This window comes from Ceratosolen solmsi, unplaced genomic scaffold (genome assembly GCF_000503995.2).
Source record: "Ceratosolen solmsi marchali unplaced genomic scaffold, CerSol_1.0 scaffold6, whole genome shotgun sequence".
Taxonomy (NCBI): domain Eukaryota; kingdom Metazoa; phylum Arthropoda; class Insecta; order Hymenoptera; family Agaonidae; genus Ceratosolen; species Ceratosolen solmsi.
This window is the reverse complement of record NW_011948414.1, coordinates 15,176,060-15,199,810: the sequence shown is the minus strand read 5'-3', so window position 1 is coordinate 15,199,810 and position 23,751 is coordinate 15,176,060. Positions and strand designations below refer to the sequence as shown.

The 23,751-nt window shown below is 23.2% G+C and overlaps 1 protein-coding gene across 1 annotated transcript in view; it reads right to left on the bottom strand.

Moving 5' to 3' along the window:
- Positions 1 to 23,751, bottom strand: part of kl-2 (dynein heavy chain 2, axonemal kl-2) — a 78,670-nt gene that overhangs the window by 11,650 nt on the left and 43,269 nt on the right. The window contains 22 exon segments of the mRNA XM_011507497.1: positions 179 to 394; positions 1,363 to 1,575; positions 2,262 to 2,433; positions 5,812 to 5,978; positions 6,460 to 6,624; positions 7,422 to 7,749; positions 10,062 to 10,243; positions 12,696 to 12,986; positions 13,636 to 13,935; positions 14,910 to 15,088; positions 15,745 to 15,845; positions 16,234 to 16,349; positions 17,421 to 17,530; positions 17,693 to 17,766; positions 17,768 to 17,893; positions 18,170 to 18,336; positions 19,968 to 20,187; positions 20,567 to 20,755; positions 21,539 to 21,744; positions 22,507 to 22,710; positions 23,067 to 23,158; positions 23,518 to 23,751. The exon segment at positions 23,518 to 23,751 is cut by the window's right edge and continues 52 nt beyond it. Coding sequence (XP_011505799.1) covers positions 179 to 394; positions 1,363 to 1,575; positions 2,262 to 2,433; positions 5,812 to 5,978; positions 6,460 to 6,624; positions 7,422 to 7,749; positions 10,062 to 10,243; positions 12,696 to 12,986; positions 13,636 to 13,935; positions 14,910 to 15,088; positions 15,745 to 15,845; positions 16,234 to 16,349; positions 17,421 to 17,530; positions 17,693 to 17,766; positions 17,768 to 17,893; positions 18,170 to 18,336; positions 19,968 to 20,187; positions 20,567 to 20,755; positions 21,539 to 21,744; positions 22,507 to 22,710; positions 23,067 to 23,158; positions 23,518 to 23,751 — 4,052 coding nt within the window.

The following is a 23,751-nucleotide window of genomic DNA, read 5'->3' as shown; positions in this document are numbered from 1 at the left end:
GGTTACGAAATATTTAATTATGAAAATGGCAATACTTTTAAAAGTAATAAAATAACTAATTATTCATGTTGTATATTATAAGCGTTTTAAAGAATAAAACGTGAATTAAACATTCGAAGGCAATTATAAGTTATCGAGTCGGTATTTTAAACAAGAATTTAGGTGCTTTTAAACTAACGTTTTTCATTTCCATATTTTTGATCCACTTGGCTGCCTGACATTGAGGATCGATTATAAGCGGCCATCGTGTGCCTTTAGTTATAATTATTCCATTCTCAGTACTGAAGTCATCGAATGGTAGACCTTGAATATTCCATTCGCGAATCAATGTCGGGTCACTCAAAAATGATTTTATATCTAAATTTCGTGAACTTGGAACTTCTTTCATTGAGACCTTTTCATGAAAATAATGAGAAAAGAATCTTAGAAAAACGTTTATATTCTAGTAGGGGGAAAGCTAAGGAAAAAAAAAATCTTTTTTCTTTGTAAGAAATAAGCTGGTAATATGCACGTGAAGTCGATGAAAATTCGTAAATTTAGCTAGAGGGATAGAAAAACTTGGACTGATCTTATATTTAGTGTTAAGAAGCAAACATTGATATTGATTTTCTAGAGCGAATTCTCTTTGTAAACGAGTCGAGGAATTAAAAGTACTAAAAGAAAAATTAGCATGGAAATGAAAAAGGGGTCAGTATAATATTATTTCCAAATAAAAATAAGTTTTGAACAATTTTTATTGTTATTGCATAAAAAACTTAAATATAGTTTAATATTTAAAATATAGTGTGAAAAATATTCATAAAAAATTTATTTTCATTATATTTTGTTGTATTGAATAAATTTATTAATCAAGAAAATATAAAATTGAATATTTAAACATAAAATTATTAATAGCTTTTTTTAAAATATAACATAAAAATTTAGGAAGATTGAGACTAATATTTTAAGCTTAATATTAACTGAACAACAAGTTTGTTTTTATCCAAATTACAATACATCAATAGAATATTTAAAAAATAAATTTTTATATATATATATATATATATATATATATTTTAGTTTTATTTCAAAATTTTATTATAAAATATATTCTTATAATAACATTAAAATTTTTTTTTACGTGAATGCGTATAATTGTTAATCAATGGAAAATAATCAATATAATATCTATATTCTTAAATATACTAGAAAGATTTAACAAGAATTTGGCTAAAGCAATTAAAACATGACAGTTATATTTATGTGAATTGTAAAAATGTTCAATTAAACTGTAGAGAGAAAGTATGGAACTGTAAAAGAGGATTTGAATGGAAATTACCATAGAATGATTTTATTTTCCCAAGTCTTTTTGTAAAATGTTACCTCAGTTGTCCAGATGTGAACGAGTTCATCTCTGTAATTTGAAACAAAAGGTCCCAGGTAAGAGACGAAGGCAGTAGCAATCAAGCAATCGCCAGGCAACGAATTGAACATGTCATCTAGTTCCTGAACACTACTATCCCATCTCACACGTTCACCAGAGAGCCCATCAACTAGCATTGCCGCTCGCTCTAATTTCAACTTTAACAACTCCTCCTACGTTCATTGAATATATTAAATTTCATTTTATCTCCGTAAAAATATATTCTGATAAAATAGATCAATATTTATTACAATGTTGAAAGTTCTATGAACACACCTATATAATATATATGTATATATATATTGTGATAATTTATCAGGTTGAAGTTAAAAAAACAGAAATTTTATATTCATTATTTTGATTATCTATTTTTATTTACTTGAGCACAAATAGAAATATTATAAAAATTTATACATTAAAATATGTATTTGTCAAATTCAACGTACAATTCGTTTAAGAGATGCTACATGTTAATATTGAATCGATTAATGTAAATTTCTTTGTTATCCATTCATAAATAATATAATCGTTTAAATTTTCAATAAAGTGATAAAATATTAACAAAATCAAATGAAATGTTCGTTCGTAATTAAAAAGTAATATTTTGTAATTGTTAAAAATTGAATTGTCGCAAAATGATTAAACGGTGATATATGACAATAACGAATCATTTAATAATTCTATAAATGGATTTATAAACCGAAATATTTAAAAGTTAAAAAGTGCAAAAAATTTTGTTTTCAATTATAAACTCAAAAACGAATAAGCGTAAATCTAGAGACGGTAAAATTGAAACTGTAGAAGGAGGGGAAAAAGAAAAAAATGATAAGAACAGTAAGTATTTGAAATAAATATCAACCAAATTAATTAGATCTTCTTTTTCTTTCATTTTTGCGTCATACGTTTCTTGCAATCGTTTTAATTCCTCGCATAATTTTTTATATTGTGCATTGGCTTCTTCTAAAGCAGCTTCCTTTTCATTTAAAGATGCGAGTGCAATTTGTAGCTTTTGTCGTTTTGGAGCAACAATTCTGAAAATTAAGACTATTTTTAACAAGTTTCATTATTCTTTTGCTTTTATTTGCATTCTAGGATTATCTACTCAATATTATCGGTAAACTTAAATCTGAATGGCTACTTTCTTTCGATAGTCGTCATATTTTCCAGTGATATGTCTATTTTTTTTTTAAATTTTTTTCGAAATTGTATTGATCTATTAGCTTTACTTAACATTGTAGTGAAAAAAAATGTAAGGATAAATTGAATGATAAATTTATATTCATACTTATATAATTACGTTAAAATTATGATTATCATATATTTTTATTTTCTATTGTAATGGAATATAAATGAATAAGTCTATCGCGATAAAAAAAAAAAAAAAAAAAAAAAAAAAACAACTGCTTACATAAATTCATTAATAAAAATTTATTATATTCAAATGTATTATTTATTTTTCTATATATTTTTATATTTTACGTAAATTGTATGTGGTTAATGTATTCCCAGAGTAAATAATATAAACGTAAACGTCCTTGTTTATCCTTGTTTACATTTTATATATTTATCTTTATTAAATATTATGTAAGAATAAACTATTATTTGAATAAGTCAATATATATGAACTGACTGATTTATTTATTAATACGTTTATTATAAACAGAAACGAATTCTAAAAAATGAATAATTATGATATATAAATTTGAAAAATTTCTAGCTGTAGGGACGGAAAAATTTATTTTTAATACAGTGCGTATAGAATAAATTATCTTATAGAAAAATATTTTTATACGTATATTATTCTAATAGTACTGCTTTATCATTGTAAAGACCTACGAGTGACAATATAAAATTATCCACAATTAGCTATAATTTTTAATTAATTAAAGTAATGTTGCAGGTAACTTGACCTGCCTTTTAGTTCTCACTTGTGTTAAACGCTTATTTAATATTTTTATTTTTATTTCTAAAATTGTAGTATTAAAAATGCAATTATTAAAAAATAAATGATAAAAATTAATTTTTATTTTGTTTACACAGTTTCCAAGCATAAGTAACTTATAATTTTTAAATTTTTGAAAGACATAAATATTATAAGATGTATGTTGTCTTGTCATGAAAAAGAAACAATGAAATAAACTTTGAATTATATTCTCTGGATTGACGAAACCATTGTACTAAAATTCATATATCATTTAATACAAAGTTTCCATTAGGTTAGCAAAGTGTTCGTTTTTAGTTATATTATTATCCCTTTTGTTTATTTTTCCGATAATTTTTATACTAATAATTTAACTTCAATTTTTATAGTTTTAGTAATAAAATATTTTTTATAATAATAAAAGTTGCTTTAATACTTATATAAATTATATAAATTTTATATATATATATATATATATATAATTCAAATAAACTGAAATGATTCTGGAACTACATTTTTACTATCTAAAGGGCATTAGTTGTAGAGTTCTATTGGAAAAGGTAGAATGTGCTTCAATATATTTCGATTTTTCTCCTGTAATCAGGTTAATTGACATTTCGTGCATCTTCTAGTGTATACATTGTTTTGAATAGATGCTGAGTAGATTGAATGAATATCATAGAAATTACCAAAGATATATTAAACAAATTTTTTAATGATAAACACTTAATAAATAATATTTTTGTAATTACGTACAACGACTTGATTTTTTTAATGACAAATACTTATAGTTGAAAATGCAGATCATCCTTTATCGAACATTTGAGAGTATAATGTTAATTGCGAGAAGTTGGTTTAAATAGAAAATTTTCTTGGCTATTTGTAAACTATATTAAAATGAATAAAATGATTTGTGAAAAATGGAAGGGAGTTATTTTTTAAATTATTACAATTTAAAACTGGAATTTTTATATACTTTTAAACCTGATTGATGCATTCTAATATTATGCTTATACCATCTACACAGTTTTCATGTTTAATGCCATGTATTTATCTATGTATATATTTCATTTCCTCCGTTTTGATATTTCTACGAGATTCTTTATGCTTACTTTAGTATTTTCTTTCACTAATTAATATTTATTTATCATCTGCAGTATTTGCTACTATTCAACATCTTTATGATTTGTAGTATTTAATTTTTGTATACACAGCATTATTAACTTTAATATATATTAAAGTATAAGTATATTATAATGTATAATATAATTTTTATATTTTACATTATACTTTAATATTAATCATTTATATACTTTAGTAGCCCATAAATATCACGCCATCGCACTATAAAAGTACTTTTTTTTTTAATATTGATACTATTCTTCCATTGCGCTTGTTTTATAATTATTGTTCTTTATTATATAAGTGATGTAACTGGATGTTTAGATAATTTTTGTTTATACATCTAATCCCGATATTATTAGTGGAATCGATAACAATACATAAAAACTAAAAAGTGAAAAATGAATAAACTAGATTCGTATTAACAAAAGCTTTAAAAATTCATAAGTAAAATTTCTCTAAACCAATAAAACGATCAATAAAATTATCACAATAACAATTTAAAAAGCACACAGATTGCTTCATTTTATTTGTCATGGAATTAATAAATTTTTGCATTTCTGTATAAAATCAACCATGTAACATTTAAAAGGAATTATTTTTACAAAATATAATAAAAAATACATACAATTTTATAATGAATTAAAATTTTATAATACTGGACCCTTTGATATGCCAGTTTTGGCTATGACAGTATTTATTTTTGATGATTTTCAGGCATTAAAATTTTTTTTACAGTTATAATTCAGTATTCAACAGCTTGTATAATAAAAATAAAAGCCACAGTTTTATTTCATTTTTTCTTAAATAATATATATTATTCAGTTAAAAATCAAACAGTAAATAAATACTATTATTTGTAAATCTCACCTTTTAAACAATTACAATAATTAATACCATTAGTTTTGTCAAATGGATTACTTTATGTAACATAATAATATAATTTAGAGAATTGTAAATTTAGCATTAAATGAAGTCTTATATTATCTCAAGAATCCAAAATATTAAGCAATTAGTTGTATCTAATGGTACTATGAAATTATAAATTTATTAAAAGAAATTTTATTTAGATATTAAAAAATTTCATAACTCATATCGACAAGTCTAACATTATAAATTCAACGATAAATTTAAAAAAATATTGTTTATAGTGTAACCTGTAACTAATGACTGCGTTATTATTTCTAAATGAATATCATTGATAATACATCTTTGGCAATTGTACTAATAAATATGATTTATTATACGATTCAGTATGTTATATATATATATATATATATATATATATATTATTAAATATATTAAAATTATGCTAAAGAAATCAAATAATTTATACATTCATATAAAAAAGATCAATAATGCATACCTATAAAGATTTCCATACTGATGCATTGCAATTACCCACATACATAATGATTTGGCTGCATTAGATACGATTCCAACTTTTGTTGGTTCAAATTCTGGATTTGATGTGTATTTGCTAATTGTATGTAATGTTTTCTGTGATATGTGATCCTTGTCAAAATTTCTGAGCTAATAAACGAAATAATAAAATAATTAATTAACAATAACTTTTGTTCGCTATGTATGAAGCAAAAAATTTATTATATTTGAGACATAAAAATTTTTCACATTTTTCTTTTACATGAAAGTATATATAGTTCAAACTTATATAATATATAATTGTTTAAATATTATTTGAAGTACAAAATTTGCCGTATGTTTTGAAACTATTTAATCATAATAAATGTCTTATGAGATTGCACAGGAACAAAACATTTGGAAATATCATCGTCCGTATTTCAAATATTGATTTCAATATTCTTATAGTAATTAGAATAACATCTAAACTACATAATTATTAACAATTATTTTAACGGAGTAGAATTCTCGTATCTAAAGTGAAAAAAAAATCTAAATATAATTTTTAATGTAAAAACTTTTTTTTAGAATGATGCTAATAGATAAACTTAAAGAATAATATCAATTGCTTTGGAGAACATGAGTAAATTACTGTATTTATGAAGTTAACATCTCCTAATTGTCGTTTAGATTCAGTCCAGGTTGGTTCGGAAGTCTTCAAGATCATTACAGCTTCCATAACCATTTCGACCTTAGCTGGAGGTCGTGCAAATGATTTAATTTCAGTTAAGTCTTTTTTATTTAAAGTATCTAAAGCCTGTAAATATTTTGGTATTATTTTAATATCAATAATAAATATAAAAAATATATTTAATATTATCACGGAATTGATTATAAGGAATTTTTTTAATGAAAAAACTGAATTAACAATCTGTATTAAAATGTAATCAAGATTTTCGTAATTTAGTAACATAGAAACAAAATTATATTAATAAAAATAATAATTATCGTTTATTGCTTTTTATTAAAATTTGATTCTTTAAAATTATTGAATATGAATGTAGTAAAACCATCTATTACATTGAATATTTGCTATTTCGATAAATTTATATATATATATATATATATATATATATATATATTTTAAATGTAATGTTACATAATAATGAATCATATATTTTATCTACAAATTGCAAACATCATCTACCACGATGTATAAAACTATTTTATTCTAAGGAATTTTAAGATATGTCTTAAGGTCCACTTGATATAGATCCCGTGACAAATATAATCAATTAAATAAAATAAATCATCTCTTTGTTTATAAAATTATAACAAGAAAATATTCATACTAATGTTTAATAAACGGTTGAAAATAATATTTTTCTTTTCTGTTCGATCATACATATACATGCGTATGGGCCAAATTTAAATGAAAATTAAAAATAAATATATTTTTATTTATTTTTTACTTTACTTATTCAATATAATCAAGTATTTATAGCTCAGTATATTGTTCGGTTGAAAGACGCAAGGAAGAGTAAGAGTAGGCCATGAATCTTGAAAAGTATATCGCTCGTGTTAGAATAAAGTAACAAAGAGAAAATAATATACCATCATGGCCTCTTTGAGGGCAGGTTCAACAGTGGCCAGGTCAGCTCGGGCAATCTCCTCCAGCTTCTTACACTCCTTAGATTCTTCGGCAATCTTCGCTGATCTTGCCGTAACGATCTTTTGCGTCTCGTCAGCGTCGTACTTTTGACTTATGATACTCACAAGAAATTCCTCGCACTCGAGCGTCGAGCGCTGAACCTGTTGCTGTGTAGCTACAAGTTCTACCGCCATTTCTTTCACTTTTTCCTTGGTATCATCGATCTTGAACAGTCCGTTGCGCAGTTTATTCGCCTGCCTTGATAGATAATCACGCTTCTCTTTTAGCATCCTATGCAGATATCAAAATCACGATTACAATATACGCATTGGCAGGTACCATGGGAATAATGTCTGTCGTATTTACTTTTAATTTATCGGTTTTTTATTTTCCGATATATTTTAAAGCATATAAATGATATTAATACAATTGCGAAGTAAAATTTCAGATTTGTACCATTAATTCATTATAAGGACAGACTGGAATAAAACTTTAGACAATATAAATAGCTGTATTGTATTTAATTCTAGAACAAAGTATGCAATTTAATATGCAATTAATAATAAATAAACAGTAGTTTTGTATAGAATAGTATTATTTACCATAATTTATACAGACAGTCAGTTTGGTTATTATAATTTTAATTGGAAAATTGAAATAAATTGAAATAAATGAATTAAAATAAACTTTACTTTTATTTTTTGTGTTATTCAATACAAAATATTAAGCTAAAAACGTGGTCGAATCTAACCGAATTCATTCGCTAAATAAATTTCATATATTAATGTTTAGAGCATGAAATTAATAAAATGTTATTTAATGAAGAAATTGGTAAATATTTATTGTTAAATACTATGTAAAATTTAATTATACGTATAAATATATTATTAAAACATTAGATTATAAACAAAAGATACAAAAGATATGATAAATGAGATATTGCTTATTACGATCAAACAGTTAAATTATCTAAGTTAATTAATTAAATTGATACAAAAATTTAGTGAAACTGTTCGTTCAAAATTCGATTTGATTTGATGTAATATTAATATTTAATTACTTTATTTTTATAATACAAGGTTGTGCCTTCAAGGCATTTATGACCAAAGAATATTTACAAATTGATAGAATACATTTGTCATTTGAAAATGTTATTTATTTTACATGATTTTTTGAATCACTGCGATATACTATAAATAATTTAATTTCTAATCAGTTTTATTTACAAATTTAAATGAATAATCTATAAAACAAAACAAAAACAAAACAAAAAAAAAACTATACTAAATTATAGAGAAATTATTATATAAAAGTTAATATGATATAAAAGTTTTATATACATGAATTTCAATTCAAATACTATAAGAACATTATTAGATTTATTATAGAAAAATTTAGACATTTTTTCAGACATATGTAGGCATTTAGTCAATACATTTATCCATTTTTCATTATTAAACTAGGTCCTTATCCTATCAAATATTATCAAATATAAAATATTATCAAATAATAAAAATGAAATCTAAACAAATTAAATTTAATTTCAAAATCAATTGAAGTATTGAAATATATTTTTATCATTTATGCATTGTAATTGTAAGATTAAGAAATTGTACAAAAATTAATATTTGTTAGCTTAGGTACATCCAATGAAAATATTTGGCTAGCAACTTATTTTAAAAATTAAGATTTAAGAGATTATATTTTAAGTAACATAAAATAAATGAGCAACATTAGGAATTAATTACATTCGAAAAGTCTGGACTAACGCTTCGATTGTATTGAAAGTAAAGTTATAGTTGCACTATTATACTTCAGCTATATTATTCATGTATGCAATAATATAAATAAATAAATAAATAAGAAAAATTAAATTATATCGTATAATATTAATGTAATTAATATAAGTTTTCTTCACAGCAATATAAGTGTTCTTTATTTTTATTAAAAATTATTATAATGGTTATTATTGAAAATGTTATAATAATTACTATGTATTTATATAATTTGTATCTTAATCTTACTAAGTTTATATTATTGTTGAATAATATTTCAATATGTTATTAGATGCTTCAATTTTTTTTTTTGTATCTTAATAATTTAGATCTCAATAATTTAGAAAATTTAGAAGAGTAATTTAAGAACAAATTTCAAACGTTCGTGACATAAAGTGTATGTATACAAAATAAAGTAATTTTAATAAGATAATATAATTTATACGAGTGATTATTTTAAACTCTCCTAGCGAATAAGGTAAGTAATTCATAATAATCTCACTAACCGCTTTAATAGGTTTGAATTGGCACTGAAATGTGCAAACTCATTCTAAATATTGATTTTCATTATTATTTACTGTATTAATCAAGCATTAAAATAAATTATATTTGTAATACAATTCAAATATTATTCTAAAAACACACGTGCTCGCAAGCACGCAATTAGGCGCGCACGCACATGCGTGCGTGTGCGTGTGCGTTTTGTCAATGTATATGGCACGTTCGTATGAAGATATGGAATGAAATGGAATACACACATTAGATTTAAAGATTTTTAATAACCTCCCAAGTTATATAATAAATAAAAATTAGAATATTAAGCCTTACTGTTTATATACTGTAACTAGTTCTAGGAAATTCGTTGGTGTTACATAATTGTAACGCTTCATTTCGGCGATCATACGGTGAGAAAATTGGGAGACTGAATTGTGAATCAAAGAAAATATTGAAGCGATTGCATCACGTATTTTAACCTGTGTTAGAGCTTGTTCTATTCTATCTTCTTCATCCTTTTAGAACAATAAAATAATTATTATATTATTTAATGTAAATAATATGAAATAAAAAAAAAAAAAAAAAAAAAATGGCTGCGACACAAAGTTCGTTAAAAAATAAAGAAATTCACTAGTCATTTATTTTGAGAATTAATTATAATTTTTATAATAATCAGATTTGAAGGAGAAATTTTGTTTTATAATAAATTATTTCTCAATAAATTTATCAAATTTTTACAATTTTATTTGCATTTTACATTTATATTGATATTTATTCCATTTCAACATATATTTGATTAAAGGCATTAGAGTGAGAGAAAAATCAACTTGCGTTATGCTCGTTAAATAAAAATGAACAGAAATAAGGAATCGATTTGAAATAATAAAGGAAACCGAGGAAATATATTTTTATAGAAAGTTTTATTGTGTGTTCATTAAAAATAATTTGTCGTCTCATTGATAAGCGAACCGAATAATCCTAATTTATTAGATTAATTTCGAATAATCAACGAGACATCGAAAAAGAAGAAAAAAAATATCAAGAAGCTGAAACATCTTTAAGTGCACAGAAATAACATCAGAGTAATAACATTAGCAGTAAGTATAATATAATGGCAATTCGTTTTATTTATTCAATTCTACGACGCATTCATTTTCTCAGTATATAATTTGAAACGATTATTTCAGTTCAATTAATATGATATAAATACGAGAAATATTATATGTACATAAGAAACAGTGATTATTAAATATTTAAATCATATTTTATGATTAAAACAGAAATTAATATATCGGAAAAATAAAAACCGATAACAGTCTAAGTCGATATAGTTATTGGCAACGGGACTGATTTATTATTGTTAAAATCGACGTTATTATTCGTATAATTTTACTTAGAGCCGAAAGATTAACAAAATTCATTTTATCAATAAATAAATAAAGAAAATTCGTTTCCGCTACTGCTTTTTTCTGTCTGCACTGAGAACAAACCAATTTGAAGTAAATGTGTCTCTGATCCTTGTACAATGAACAATTAAAATTTCGTTTTTAAAATAACATTACAAACTAATTATTGATTATTCATCGATTTTTAATTAATTTTTTATTTGAATTTTTATAATGAATATTTAAATATATTAACAATAGTCAAAATTAATATAAATTAACAAAATTAATAAATAAATTTCAATCGATGATTACAAAAATTCTATCAAAAAATTGTTTCATTAAACATAAATTAATATAAAACAATTATTAATGATTTAATATTTAATATTTTTTTATAAACATGAACAATAGTGTTTAAAATATAGTTACAGAGATATTAGGCTGAATTAAAAAAATAATAAATTTACATATTATATTTAGAAAGTAAAACTCGCACATATAAATAATATTTAAAATATATATGTGTATAATAAAGTAATTTATTGTATTTATATAAATTATTTATTTATATATTATCAAAAAGTAATGTAATTAATTAATAATTAACATTCATTTCTATTTATGCTTTTAACATAAAGTTTAGAAATAAATAAAATAACTTTAGAATAAACAAAATTTGCGTTATATTATCTGCATTATATAATATATCAAATTAATTTAATTTCTTTTAATAAACAAAAATATATTTGTTTTCTAATGGTGTTAACTTAAATGCTATCATATTCATGTTTGTGATTTGAATAATTTTTTTTAATGGAAAATAATTATTATTTTCTATTAAAGGCGTCATTGTGCTGAATTATTTATTAATTATATGCTGATTTTTATTTTAAATATAACTATTTATTTTATTATATTATTTATTTAATGAAATATTTCTTTTCGAATTTAAATTATGTTAGAAATATTCTTATGATTTGAAACATGAAATTTATTTAAATATATTATTATTATTTAATACTACTAAAGTATATTAATTTAAAATTCGTTTATCTCATTTTTTTAATAGTAAATAAAAGTATTTTTATTTGAAAAAGTAATTATATTGATGAAATAATATTTTTTGAAAATAGATTCAATATTAATAATAATAATACATTTCTATGATGTATTGTTTTATTTATAGAACGTATTGTTGTTTTTTTTTTTCGAGCACATAATTATAATTTACGTTTAATTACTATAATTACTAGGTTATTCTATTTATTTTTATATGTATGCAAGGACGCACGTACATGTATATATATATATATATATATATATATATATATATATATGTATATATATACTTTTAGTTAAATTTGCATGGGCTAAGATAGAAGAAGATACATTACATTTGTTTATACCAAGACTTTCATTTATAATAAATTCATTAACTAAAATTAATGTTATTACAATAGTAATATTGAAAAATAAAATTAATTAGTAAACTACAAATTTATTCATGTTATATGATGTATATGAGTTGACAGAAGGAATTAAAGGTTCGCTGAAAAAGATAAAAAATAAAGTATCATACCTCAATTTCCTTATCCTCTCTAATAGTCAGAGTAAAATCAAGATTCATGAGGAACTTGTTACCAACTTCGAGAAGTGCTTCCCGTGGCCACTCGTGAAACCAATCGATGGTTGTGCAGTTGATCAGTGCCGGATATTGGCGCAGTCTGTTTCGGAAATCGTCGCCGATAGGACTCATACAGAGAATAACGTGTAGGTTTTCCCGTACACGTTGTATTAGAAAAAGATAAATGGCTTCCATCGTGGGGATTATTCCACTCTTTATCGCATCCTTTGACAATTTATTTTTAATCTGAAATATGTGCCATAATTTTTTTTAAATTATATCTTCCTTCGTATACTACATGTATATTAATTTTCCATAATTTCAAATAACTTTTAAGAAAGGACAGCAAAATTTTATAAATCATTTTTAATTTTGAAATTTATTTTCATATTTGATTGATATTTGATTTTTCTTTTTCTAAAATCACTTCATAAAACTTTTTAAAAACTTTTGTATACTGTATTATATTGAATAATATCAGCTTTATTATATTTCATTAAAAAATAATAAAAATATCATAGTAAATACCTGAAGGTGTTTAAAATTGTTTGGAAATATTTTACATTTTAAATCATTTTAATAAAAATAATAGTAATTTTTTTTTATAGTAAGCCTTTTTTTATAATATGTTGTTAGTAATTATTACATTAGTAATAATGTAATAGTTCTTTAATATCTATATTCTATTAAATATACCTGATAAAATTTATGAAAGTGATTTTAGCAGATTTTGAAGATGTCCTTGATAAAAATTTCATATTTTATATAATATACGATTTCATGCTAAGTATACCGAATGGAGAAAATTATAGTAGAAATAACAAATGATAACATTGAATATATATATTACTTATTTTGCTTTATTTAATTAAGTCGTTATCTCAATTGAACTTACGTCTTCGAGTTCATCACTCTTGTACAGATTGGCAATTTCACCAGTATTAAGCATATTGTTAACAATCTCAAGGAACTGCTCTTCAACAATTTGAGTATCATTGAAAAGGAAACTTGAAGGCTTGTTGTCGACGCCAGTTAAGTGATAAAGGTTTTTCAGGTCTTCACGAAATTCTGCTACATGATAATTTTTCGAGATTTCAATTTGAAATGTTGTCAGTTCACACATATAAGCCGCTAGATAAGAAAGTGACTGTCGCCCACTGCCGCCAATGCCGACCAACAGCATATTTCCCCGTGGCTGAACGAACATTTATTTTGCTACTTATTTGACCTTATTTCGTTTTAAATTAAGCAAATTGTCAAATATTTTAATAAATAGCTCATTATAAAGAATTAAAAAGCAATAATTAAAATTATTACAATATTATATTAAGTAGAACTTATTGAATTTTTTAATTGTAATATATTTAATTACCAATGAGAAATATTGTAATTTTTTATGGAGTAGTATTTAATTTTTTTTTTTTTTTTTTTTTTTTTTTTTTATATAAAATGACGATACAAAAATTAATTTGATTATTAATTATTTAAGTTACTCGATAATTTATTAAATAAGATTAATGTTTATTATGAAATATAAAATAAAATTTGCTATGTCATTATCATGGATAATTAAACAGATGCGTTTGAAAATTAATAATTGAAAATATTGATATTGAAAATTGAAAATATATAATAATTTAATACAAACTCTTTATTAAACATTAAATTGGGAAAATTCTATATTATATTTGATTTTATTTTATTTTGTTATTTACATACTAAATATATAATATGTCTATTTGGTATTTTAAGTGAAAAAGCAACAATGAATTTAGAAGATTTTTTGATAATATAATCATTATGATTATTGGTATAATAATGAGTAATTACTTCAATCAAATATATATATGTATTTTAAAGTATTATAATTAAATTATATTAAAAGTTTTAAAAATGTAATAAAAAAAAAAAAAAAAAAAAAAAAAAAAAAAAAAAAGAACAACACCCTCCTATCTTCTTATTTGTTACGATTTTAATAATCGTAAATTTAGTAAAGAAAAAAAGAACAGCAACTAAAGTGGCTACAGGAGCTATGCAGATGATGCAGATGATTCGTATGAAAAAAAAAAGCGCTTTTTGCAGGTGCCCAAAATGAGAGAGCATAGTCACGTTCTCCCGACCTCTTTCTCTGTCACTATTTTTGTTTTTTCTTCTGTAATGGTGGCATACCTCTGATATTACACGCACGATGCGACATATGTGCTCTATGGCGTCTCGGAAAAGTATGAGGTCAAGGCGCACCACACCAGTATTCACATTACGTTCATCCATCTGGGTCTCGACATAGTTACGCAGAGCCTCTACGTTCTTTATATCCTCGTATATTTTCCATATATTCATAAAGCTCCCTAAAGAACAACAATGTTTCGTGAGATGTGAAGAACCTTTTGTATTTTAGCTGTGCTTAATGATTTCAAGATGTGTACACATTTCATATTTAATGCAAGTATTTATTTTGACAAATTATTTTATATTGTGAAACTCGCTACTTGTTGTTTTGCTTGCTTTTTTTGTTGTTGTTATTTTTTTATTTTTTATTGTTTCAATTTGTCACACTAATGTTGTCTTATATTATATCCTTATATTATATAATAAACTTTATTCTATATTACATAAATTATTATACTTTATAGGATACTTTGTAAATAATCTATTTGAAAGTTTCTGTGAGGATAAAAGTTTCTAAATATGACAAAAATTTGTTCTTAATTTTTTTATTCACACCATACATTCTAATATTATTTTTATCTCTTATAATTGAATATTATTGTATTTAAACATTTTTAAATTGCAAATAATTATATAATTAGTTATTTGAATAAAATTAATAATAATAATAATAATAATAATAATAATAATAATAATAATAATAATAATGTGTATAAGAAAATTAATATAATATTATTGATTTCAATATAGTGAATGATGAATTTGTTAAAAGATTTGATAAATTATTCAAATTTATTTATTGTATATGAGAAATAGATTTTTTGAGGATAGTTACCAAAAATTGGACATCTTTTATCGGGACAGAGGTCATTAAATGTTGTTTCAAAGAATTGTTCGATGTGCGTATTTAATACCGATATGAACCATTCTCTATCTCTTCGAGAGAAAAAAAGTTTTATGTAAATAGGTATTATTATTAAACTCTTTGTAAAGTAAATTGTTTTTGAAAAATAAATTCAATTTACACCTTAATTTAATGCCGTATTATAAAACTCGTTTATACTTTCTAAAATGATAATCTATACAAGTATCTTTAAATGAAATATGTACCATCAAATTACACTATTCGTCCCATTTAAAAATCATTGCAGTTTATATATATAGAATTTTAAAATCAATAATTTTAGTTTTCTAATTGATCGTCTAGAGTCAATAATCAATAACAATACTCACTAAATCCACAAATATTTTTTTAAGCATTTAAGAGATTCTTGAAATAAAAGTTTTCTTTGTTTTATCTTATATTTATCACATTGAGACTTACTGTTCATCGACGAGTCTATCGTTAAAAACGCGAAATATTTCGTGAATCCAAAGTCGAAGAAATGTTGGTTTTGAGTACTGGTAGTCTTTATGACTGCGGAGTAGACCTTGGAAGATCTATAAGAATAAATTATCCTTGTTTGAAAAAGAGAATTTCAAATCATTGTTCATATTTATAATAAAACGTCGATTGGATTTGTTTCCCAATCTATTTGCCATTATGTTACAATGTATCCTTCCAATGTATCCTTACAATTACATATTTTAAAATTATTCCCAATACTTCAATTCAATTAGTTTAACTAAATTCATTTTAGTACTATTAAACATGATGTAAGAATGTCATAAGTTGAATGCCTTGAAAATAATTTGCGATTGTTAATTTTATATTCATTTGTTATTAGTAATCACTTGTAATTTGAACAGACTTAAATTTAAAAAATTAATATATTAATAATTAATTCTATTATTCATATTATTAAATTTAATTTCTTGTATAAATTTTTATTTAAATTATTTTTTAATTTCCGTTTATGCGAGAAATTTTTTGATAAATATGTTATATGATATAAATAAATAAATTTATTATTTAATTAAAAGGTTAAGGAATTTCCTATATACTAAAAGATAATATTCAGTTTTAAAACAGTTGATAAGGTAGTAATTTTATTATTTAAAAAGTTTTTAATTCAATGTTGTTTTCAAAGTTTGTAAAGCCTGTAATTTTTCTCTATTAAATATTACAAATGTGTGTGTGTGTGTGTGTGTGTGTGTGTGTGTGTGTGTGCGTGTGTAGTCATTGGCTCTTAATTACAACAATTTCATTAATCAGTCGTAAAAAGATTTTTTTAAGCATAATAAAAATATACTTAAAAATAAAAAATAAATGGAATTAGTCAAGTATTTTTTTTTTATAACGACTGAATCAATATAAAGTTAGTAGATATTTTAAGTTAAAAACTATATTTTTATTAGATATGCTAACTATTTCATTGAATATCATTGACATTATATATAGTAAAGATAATTCTTTGCTAATTCATGGAAAACAAAATCAATTTTGTCCATTATTACATTTGACTTTTCATAAAATATACAAATTCCAACTTTTATTAGTAATGATAACAAAATTTTTTTAATATAAATGATCTAATACTATTTAACTAGAATATTTAATATGACAATAACCTTCGAAATATCTCGTAAATTGAATAAATAATGTATCTTCGTTGGTGTCGGTAGCATGTTGAGAACCACACTATTGTACATGCTTATTGTAGCTGTTGTGATTTCCGTTGCTATTTAAAAATAAAATATAATATATGACGGGAAAAATTATAACTTTCAAAAATATAACTTTGATATTTTCTACGTTTTGAAATAAAATATTTAAAGAAAAAAAAAAGAAAAAAAAAAAAAAAAAGACAGGTAAATTATTCTATAGTTATTAAGCTTTTTACCGAGACCCTTGACTTCTTGGTGGAAATCTAGCAACTGCTGTGCCAACATTGTACCAAATATTCGTGTGATTTGCGTTAATGACATTGAATTGAGTTAATAACCTGTTTGTTATAGTGTTTCGGCCTCCACCCGGGGGACCCATTGATGCAATTAATTGCATTTTCTGGATATACTTTTGACTTTGATTTTGACGATCGTACCTGACAATTTCATTAATTTTATACTTTAAGAAAAATATATTTTATGCCATATATATTCATTCAAGTATACATTAAGCATTCTTATTTAAAAAGGGGCAAATTATTAAAATATTTGCTTTAATTTATTAATTTACATACCACTTAAATTTCAAGCATTAACAATATTTTTATATAATATTCACGGTTTAATCTTAATTCAGTATATTATTTTATTAATGGCACAATTGAATCTTATAAATTGCACATGTTCTTCAATAAATATATAAATCTGTTTACCAAAATCCATAACCTATCCATTGTCGGATAAGTTCGAGAGGTGGTTGGGAGCCATAGATATCTTTCATGGGCATATTAAAATCATCCATATAGGTGATCATTATTTTACCACCAATAGGAACGAACATGCCTTTAGTCCGTTTTTCAACTTTACTTTCTATAGCATCCTAATTGGTAAGTAAGATATACAATTTTGAGATTAAGTATGAGCTTATACTTACAGTATTATTGCAATATATTTTTATTTTGATATTCTTAAAAACACAGTGTATATCGTTTTTAAAGATTTTGTTACAGACACATCTTAAAACGCATGAAAATAAATAAATTAAAAATGTTAAATTCAGTCTGTCGATAATTTATAAGGAATTTGTACATTAAATCTATCATTGAATCAGGAATTTTGATCTTTTAAATATATTTAGATAAAGAAAAATGGTTTTACACATCGAAATTAGAATCCATATATTTGTATAGTTACTTATTGTTATGTTATGTCTATTAATATATTTTGACTGCATTACATAAATTATTTCATAGTTGTTTATATAATCAATTAATTTTATTATTTCAACCTTGTTTAATTTATTAGGTAATTTAGAACATGTTTATATAAGTGGTTCAGCTAGTACCTAAATATTAAAATAATATAATTATTCAAAAATTTTTTTAAGAATTACTTTGATAATAGAACGTTAGATTTTATCTTATTTTTATAATTATAATTTTTGTCGATATGATCTAAGATTATATCATAATGATTTATGTTCTTCTAATTAAAAATCATTTATATCTCGTAATAATTGATTTAATATAATTTACGTATTAAATATAAATACATATATTTTATATAATTTTATATTATTATTAAAAATATATCAAAATAATTTTATAAATTTTATAAATATAAAGTAAACAATTTCGAAGTATTTACACTATTTTATTTTATTAAAAGCATTTTTTCTAGTAATAATGTTAATTGAATATAATGTTAATTTAATTAAATTTATACAGCTGCAGTTGATACGTCTCACGTATAGGATCGTTCGATTGGTTTTGCTAGTTGTTATTACTGTTTTATTGTAAAAATTTCACGAAAAATAGTTGTAATTAGGAGATTGGTAAAGCAAATTATATTATAATATATAAAGTTTTTATATAAATAAATAAAAGAGGAAAGTCATCATATATAAATTACATTTGCTATATTCTTATGGGAAATAACACATGCTTCTTATTAGTATAATTAGTAAGTAGAATGGAATCTTATAAAATTCAGCAAAATTAAAACAAGTAGTATAATTATCTTATTCTTTATATAAGATTTGAAATAATTTAAGAATATTCTAATGATGTATATTAATGATTAAATATAATAATTAAATTCATTATTTATATATTTTTCTTTTATTGCCTAGTTTTTTTTTTTAATTGAAATTCGTCTCATTACATTCTAATTGTATAGAAATATTTGTCGAACTTTTATACATTATTTAACGTTACATAATATTTTTAATTGTCCGATTTAATATGAATCAATGATTGAATTTAACTCAAACGTCAATATAAAATATAATTTAGATAAGATTCCATCTACAAAATATTCTCTATTAATATTATCTATTTAAAATATCGTCTATTGAAAAGTACATAGAATACATTTTATGTTAGGTTAGAGGACGATTTATTACCTTCGCTCAGCCCTCATTTTGCAACCCAACCGATTACTTAAGAAATTTTCAATAAACAATTAAGTTTTCTAAAAGCATAAAATAATAATTGTAATCATAAATAGTACCTGTATATTTTTTGACGATGTTTGTGCTGACATATTCAACAAGAGCAAACTATATTTCAGTGGATCTAATGAAGTAACGGCCGAGTTAGCTGTTGATGTTTTTCCCGTTCCTACGGGACCAACCAGCAGCACTGGATAACCATGGGTTAGTAAAATATTTAATAAAAAGTCGTATCGGATTGTATCTACGGTTGGGACCGTGATTTTATAAAATGGTGTTCTGAAATTGAAAATAGGGAAGTTAGTATTAGTAAAAACGATTCTAATACGAAATAAAGTGAATTTTTTATATTCCAAAATATAGTTATATAAATTTGTTGAAAAAGTAGACAATTATTGTCTTTAAAACTAAGATAATTTGCTTCTGTATTAATTTACATTAAATAATACATGAAATGTACAATATTTAGTTATTGCGTCAGTAAAATCATGACCATTAGAATTTATAATTTACAATTTATAAAGGAATATTAAGGCCAATAAAGTGAAATAAAGAAATATAAATTTTTAGAACATTTAAAAAAATTCAATTAATTTGTAGATCATCGGACCTGCAAATAACATATAAGTGTAATGTATTGGAACGAGTGAATACGTACCCTGGAGCAAATTTCCAGTTCGAGGACAATTTTTCTTCCCAGGAGAGGAAGGTGTGTTGTCGCACATCGACATAATATTCATAGATCGTGTCGCGGAGAGAAAAGTTTGATCCGTCCATCTCTCTTATGAAAGCATCCATTTTTTGTCGGCCTTCCTCATCGACGGATGCACATAGTGACCAAATCATGCTGTGGTGACATATACGTAAGTGCATTGATCGGTATTTCAAGTGAATTTTCGGGCGCATTTGATTTATGAAATTCATCGAATCATATTATCGTAAAAGAGATGAAAAAATAAAGAAGAGAAGTTAAATCACCATTACATATCTCACTATCTTATCAAAGTTCCATGAAAATTTTATATATAAATTTTTTTATTACTTTTTTTAATTCTATTTATTATGAGATCGTAATTTGTGAGTTTGATTTTTTACGAAATTATATTTTACGAAGATACATAGACAGGGCTCGAAAATCATTCAAAATCATTATAAAAACGAAAAGAAAAAAGAAAAAAAGAAAATGTTATGAAATTATTGAAAACCTACGTTTCCTTAAATTTCTTTAAAAATAATTCATCGCATATTATTTATAAATGACTGAAATTTAAAAATCATGTTTTCCCAGTTTATTGAAAAATGCTAACATAAACTACTGTAAACGTATACTAGTGAGCATATATGGAAAAGTTAACAGTTATATATGCAAAAGTTGCAGAGGTTAACAACAGACATTTTAAATTTTAAAATCTTTATACACATTAAATTTAACTATATATAAGTAAATAAAAGACTTCATAGAAGCATATATAATATCCAAATTTCTTAAATATTAATAATACTTTAATCTCAGAATAAATTGACCAACCGCGTAAACAAAATTGTAAAACTCAATTTTTGAAAAGAATGTATCTGCAAGAAGTAGCGCATCATTATGTGAAATGTAGATAAAATATTAATAATTGTTTACCAAAACAAAAACCACAATTTACACATGTGGTTGAAAGCTTCTCGGTCTTCCAATAATTCAAGTCCATTTTCTGGCGTTGCCACAATTTCGAGAAGTTTGCAAAGTGATTGCACGGCATTGAGTTCCGGTACAGGAATGAGTTCATGGCATTGAAGCCTTTTGAACTCCATAACTTTATTGATATAAGTATCAAAGTATTTGTCCATCTATAAATGGCAGAATATTAGAACAATAATCAAAGAAGTACTTTTGCTATTTGTAATGAATAAAAGTTAGGGACGCGTGTTAAAATTTTAATATTTAGTATTACTTTTTAACTAGAATATTTATAATATATTTAATTTTAATTATATATATAGAAAAAAAATATTCAAAATTTCTAAAAAATTTTTTTTCTAATCCAACTATTTTCGACAACGTTAAAACAATTTTATTATTAAATACACATAATTTTAATATTAATATAAACATAATCATTTTATTTAATTAAATGGTTATTTAATTCGTATAAAGCCGGTTTCAGTTATTAATTGTTTATATTAAACTGTAATTATGGATATAAATAAATTGTTAAATAATTTTTTTAACAATTAAAAATTGTTCAATCCCTTGGATTTTGAATAATAATTGGTGGCAAATTTAAATTAATCATTTATATATATAATTTTTCATTAAACAATGTTTTTGTATATTTCATTATATATGTCTAAATATAAATAAAAAGTCAAATGTAAATTATTATATTTTAAATAGTATGTTTTAGCATTGAAAAAATATTTTTATATAACTTGCAAGTTGAATTTTTCATGCAACGAATATTATTTTTCTAGTAAAAAGCATGTAAATTGAATGAATTACAACATATATCGAATTCAACAATAAATATATTTTATCGAGTAAAATGTAATGAAAGAAAATACTATAAAGTAAGTGTGAAAACTAAAATTATAATAAAATCAAAAGGTTACCTCTTCCGCGAATGCTGGCTGATTTTTATATTTATCAAGCCAAGAATTAACATAAGGTCTCCAACCAAAATCTTTATAATCATTATAAACCATACCAGCACGAGAAACTGTTGCGGGAGATGCAACAACAAGATTTTCCACTTCAAATAAAAGTGAAACTTGTTCCGGTAAAGTAATTCGATCGTTATTAATTAATGTTAATATCTTGAAATAAAAGAAATGAAAAATTATATTACTAAAATATTTTTACTAAAATGTTGGTTTAATCATCTTAACGTCTAAAGAAATGTAAATGTTTTTGAAAACACGTTCATATTACTTGTACAATATAAATTTATATATGTTATATAGTTTTTGTATATAATTCTTATATGGAATAAAATAAAAGTCGTTACATTTGCTTATAACAAAATTACGATGATATCAAATTATTTACAAATGCATACGAATGAAATTATGCATTCACTGGTTTTATCTTTATAATTTATTTAATTGTATTATTGTATTATAGCATTGTATTATTATAATAATCGAATATGTAATTTAAAAATATTAATTACTTTGTTGTCATCCATAACACTATTCATATTTTCAATCCAAACTGCATCAACTGGTCCATCAAATATAATCCATTTTTCATCTGGACTTTCATCTAATAAATAAGTTTCTCTTTAATCAATTTAATTATTGCTATTATTAAATTTTCTAATGCATTTTAAAGGTAGTTTGTATATTTGAAGAATTTTTATCAAATAGAATAGCGAAAAGAATTTCATAAGTTTATCGAGGTACGTTTTTTTTTTTTTAATTTAGTATATTTGTATTTAATTTCAAAGTATTAAAATTTTTATTAATTTGATAAGACAATGATAAATCAACTGTTGGTATTTAATTAATAAATTGAATTATTAAATAGATAATCTTATCCAATTTTAAGATATAGTGATATATATATATATATATATATAATGAAATTCTTGCTGTAAAGGATATTTGGGAAGAACTCTTTACCAGCGCAAGCTTTTCGTATTATCGATGAAATTACTCCGTCTAACCATTCTCCTGTCATTAAATTATATTCCCCATATAATTCTCCGAGATTCAGAGCCTTAGGATTAATCGGGAATATTTGTACGACATTAAAACCGGGCTTTCTATCTCGTGCCATAGTTGTCAATGTATTTTTAAGAGTTCGCCATGTTGCCGACTTGCCGGTGTTCGATTGTCCAACTATCATAGATGAAT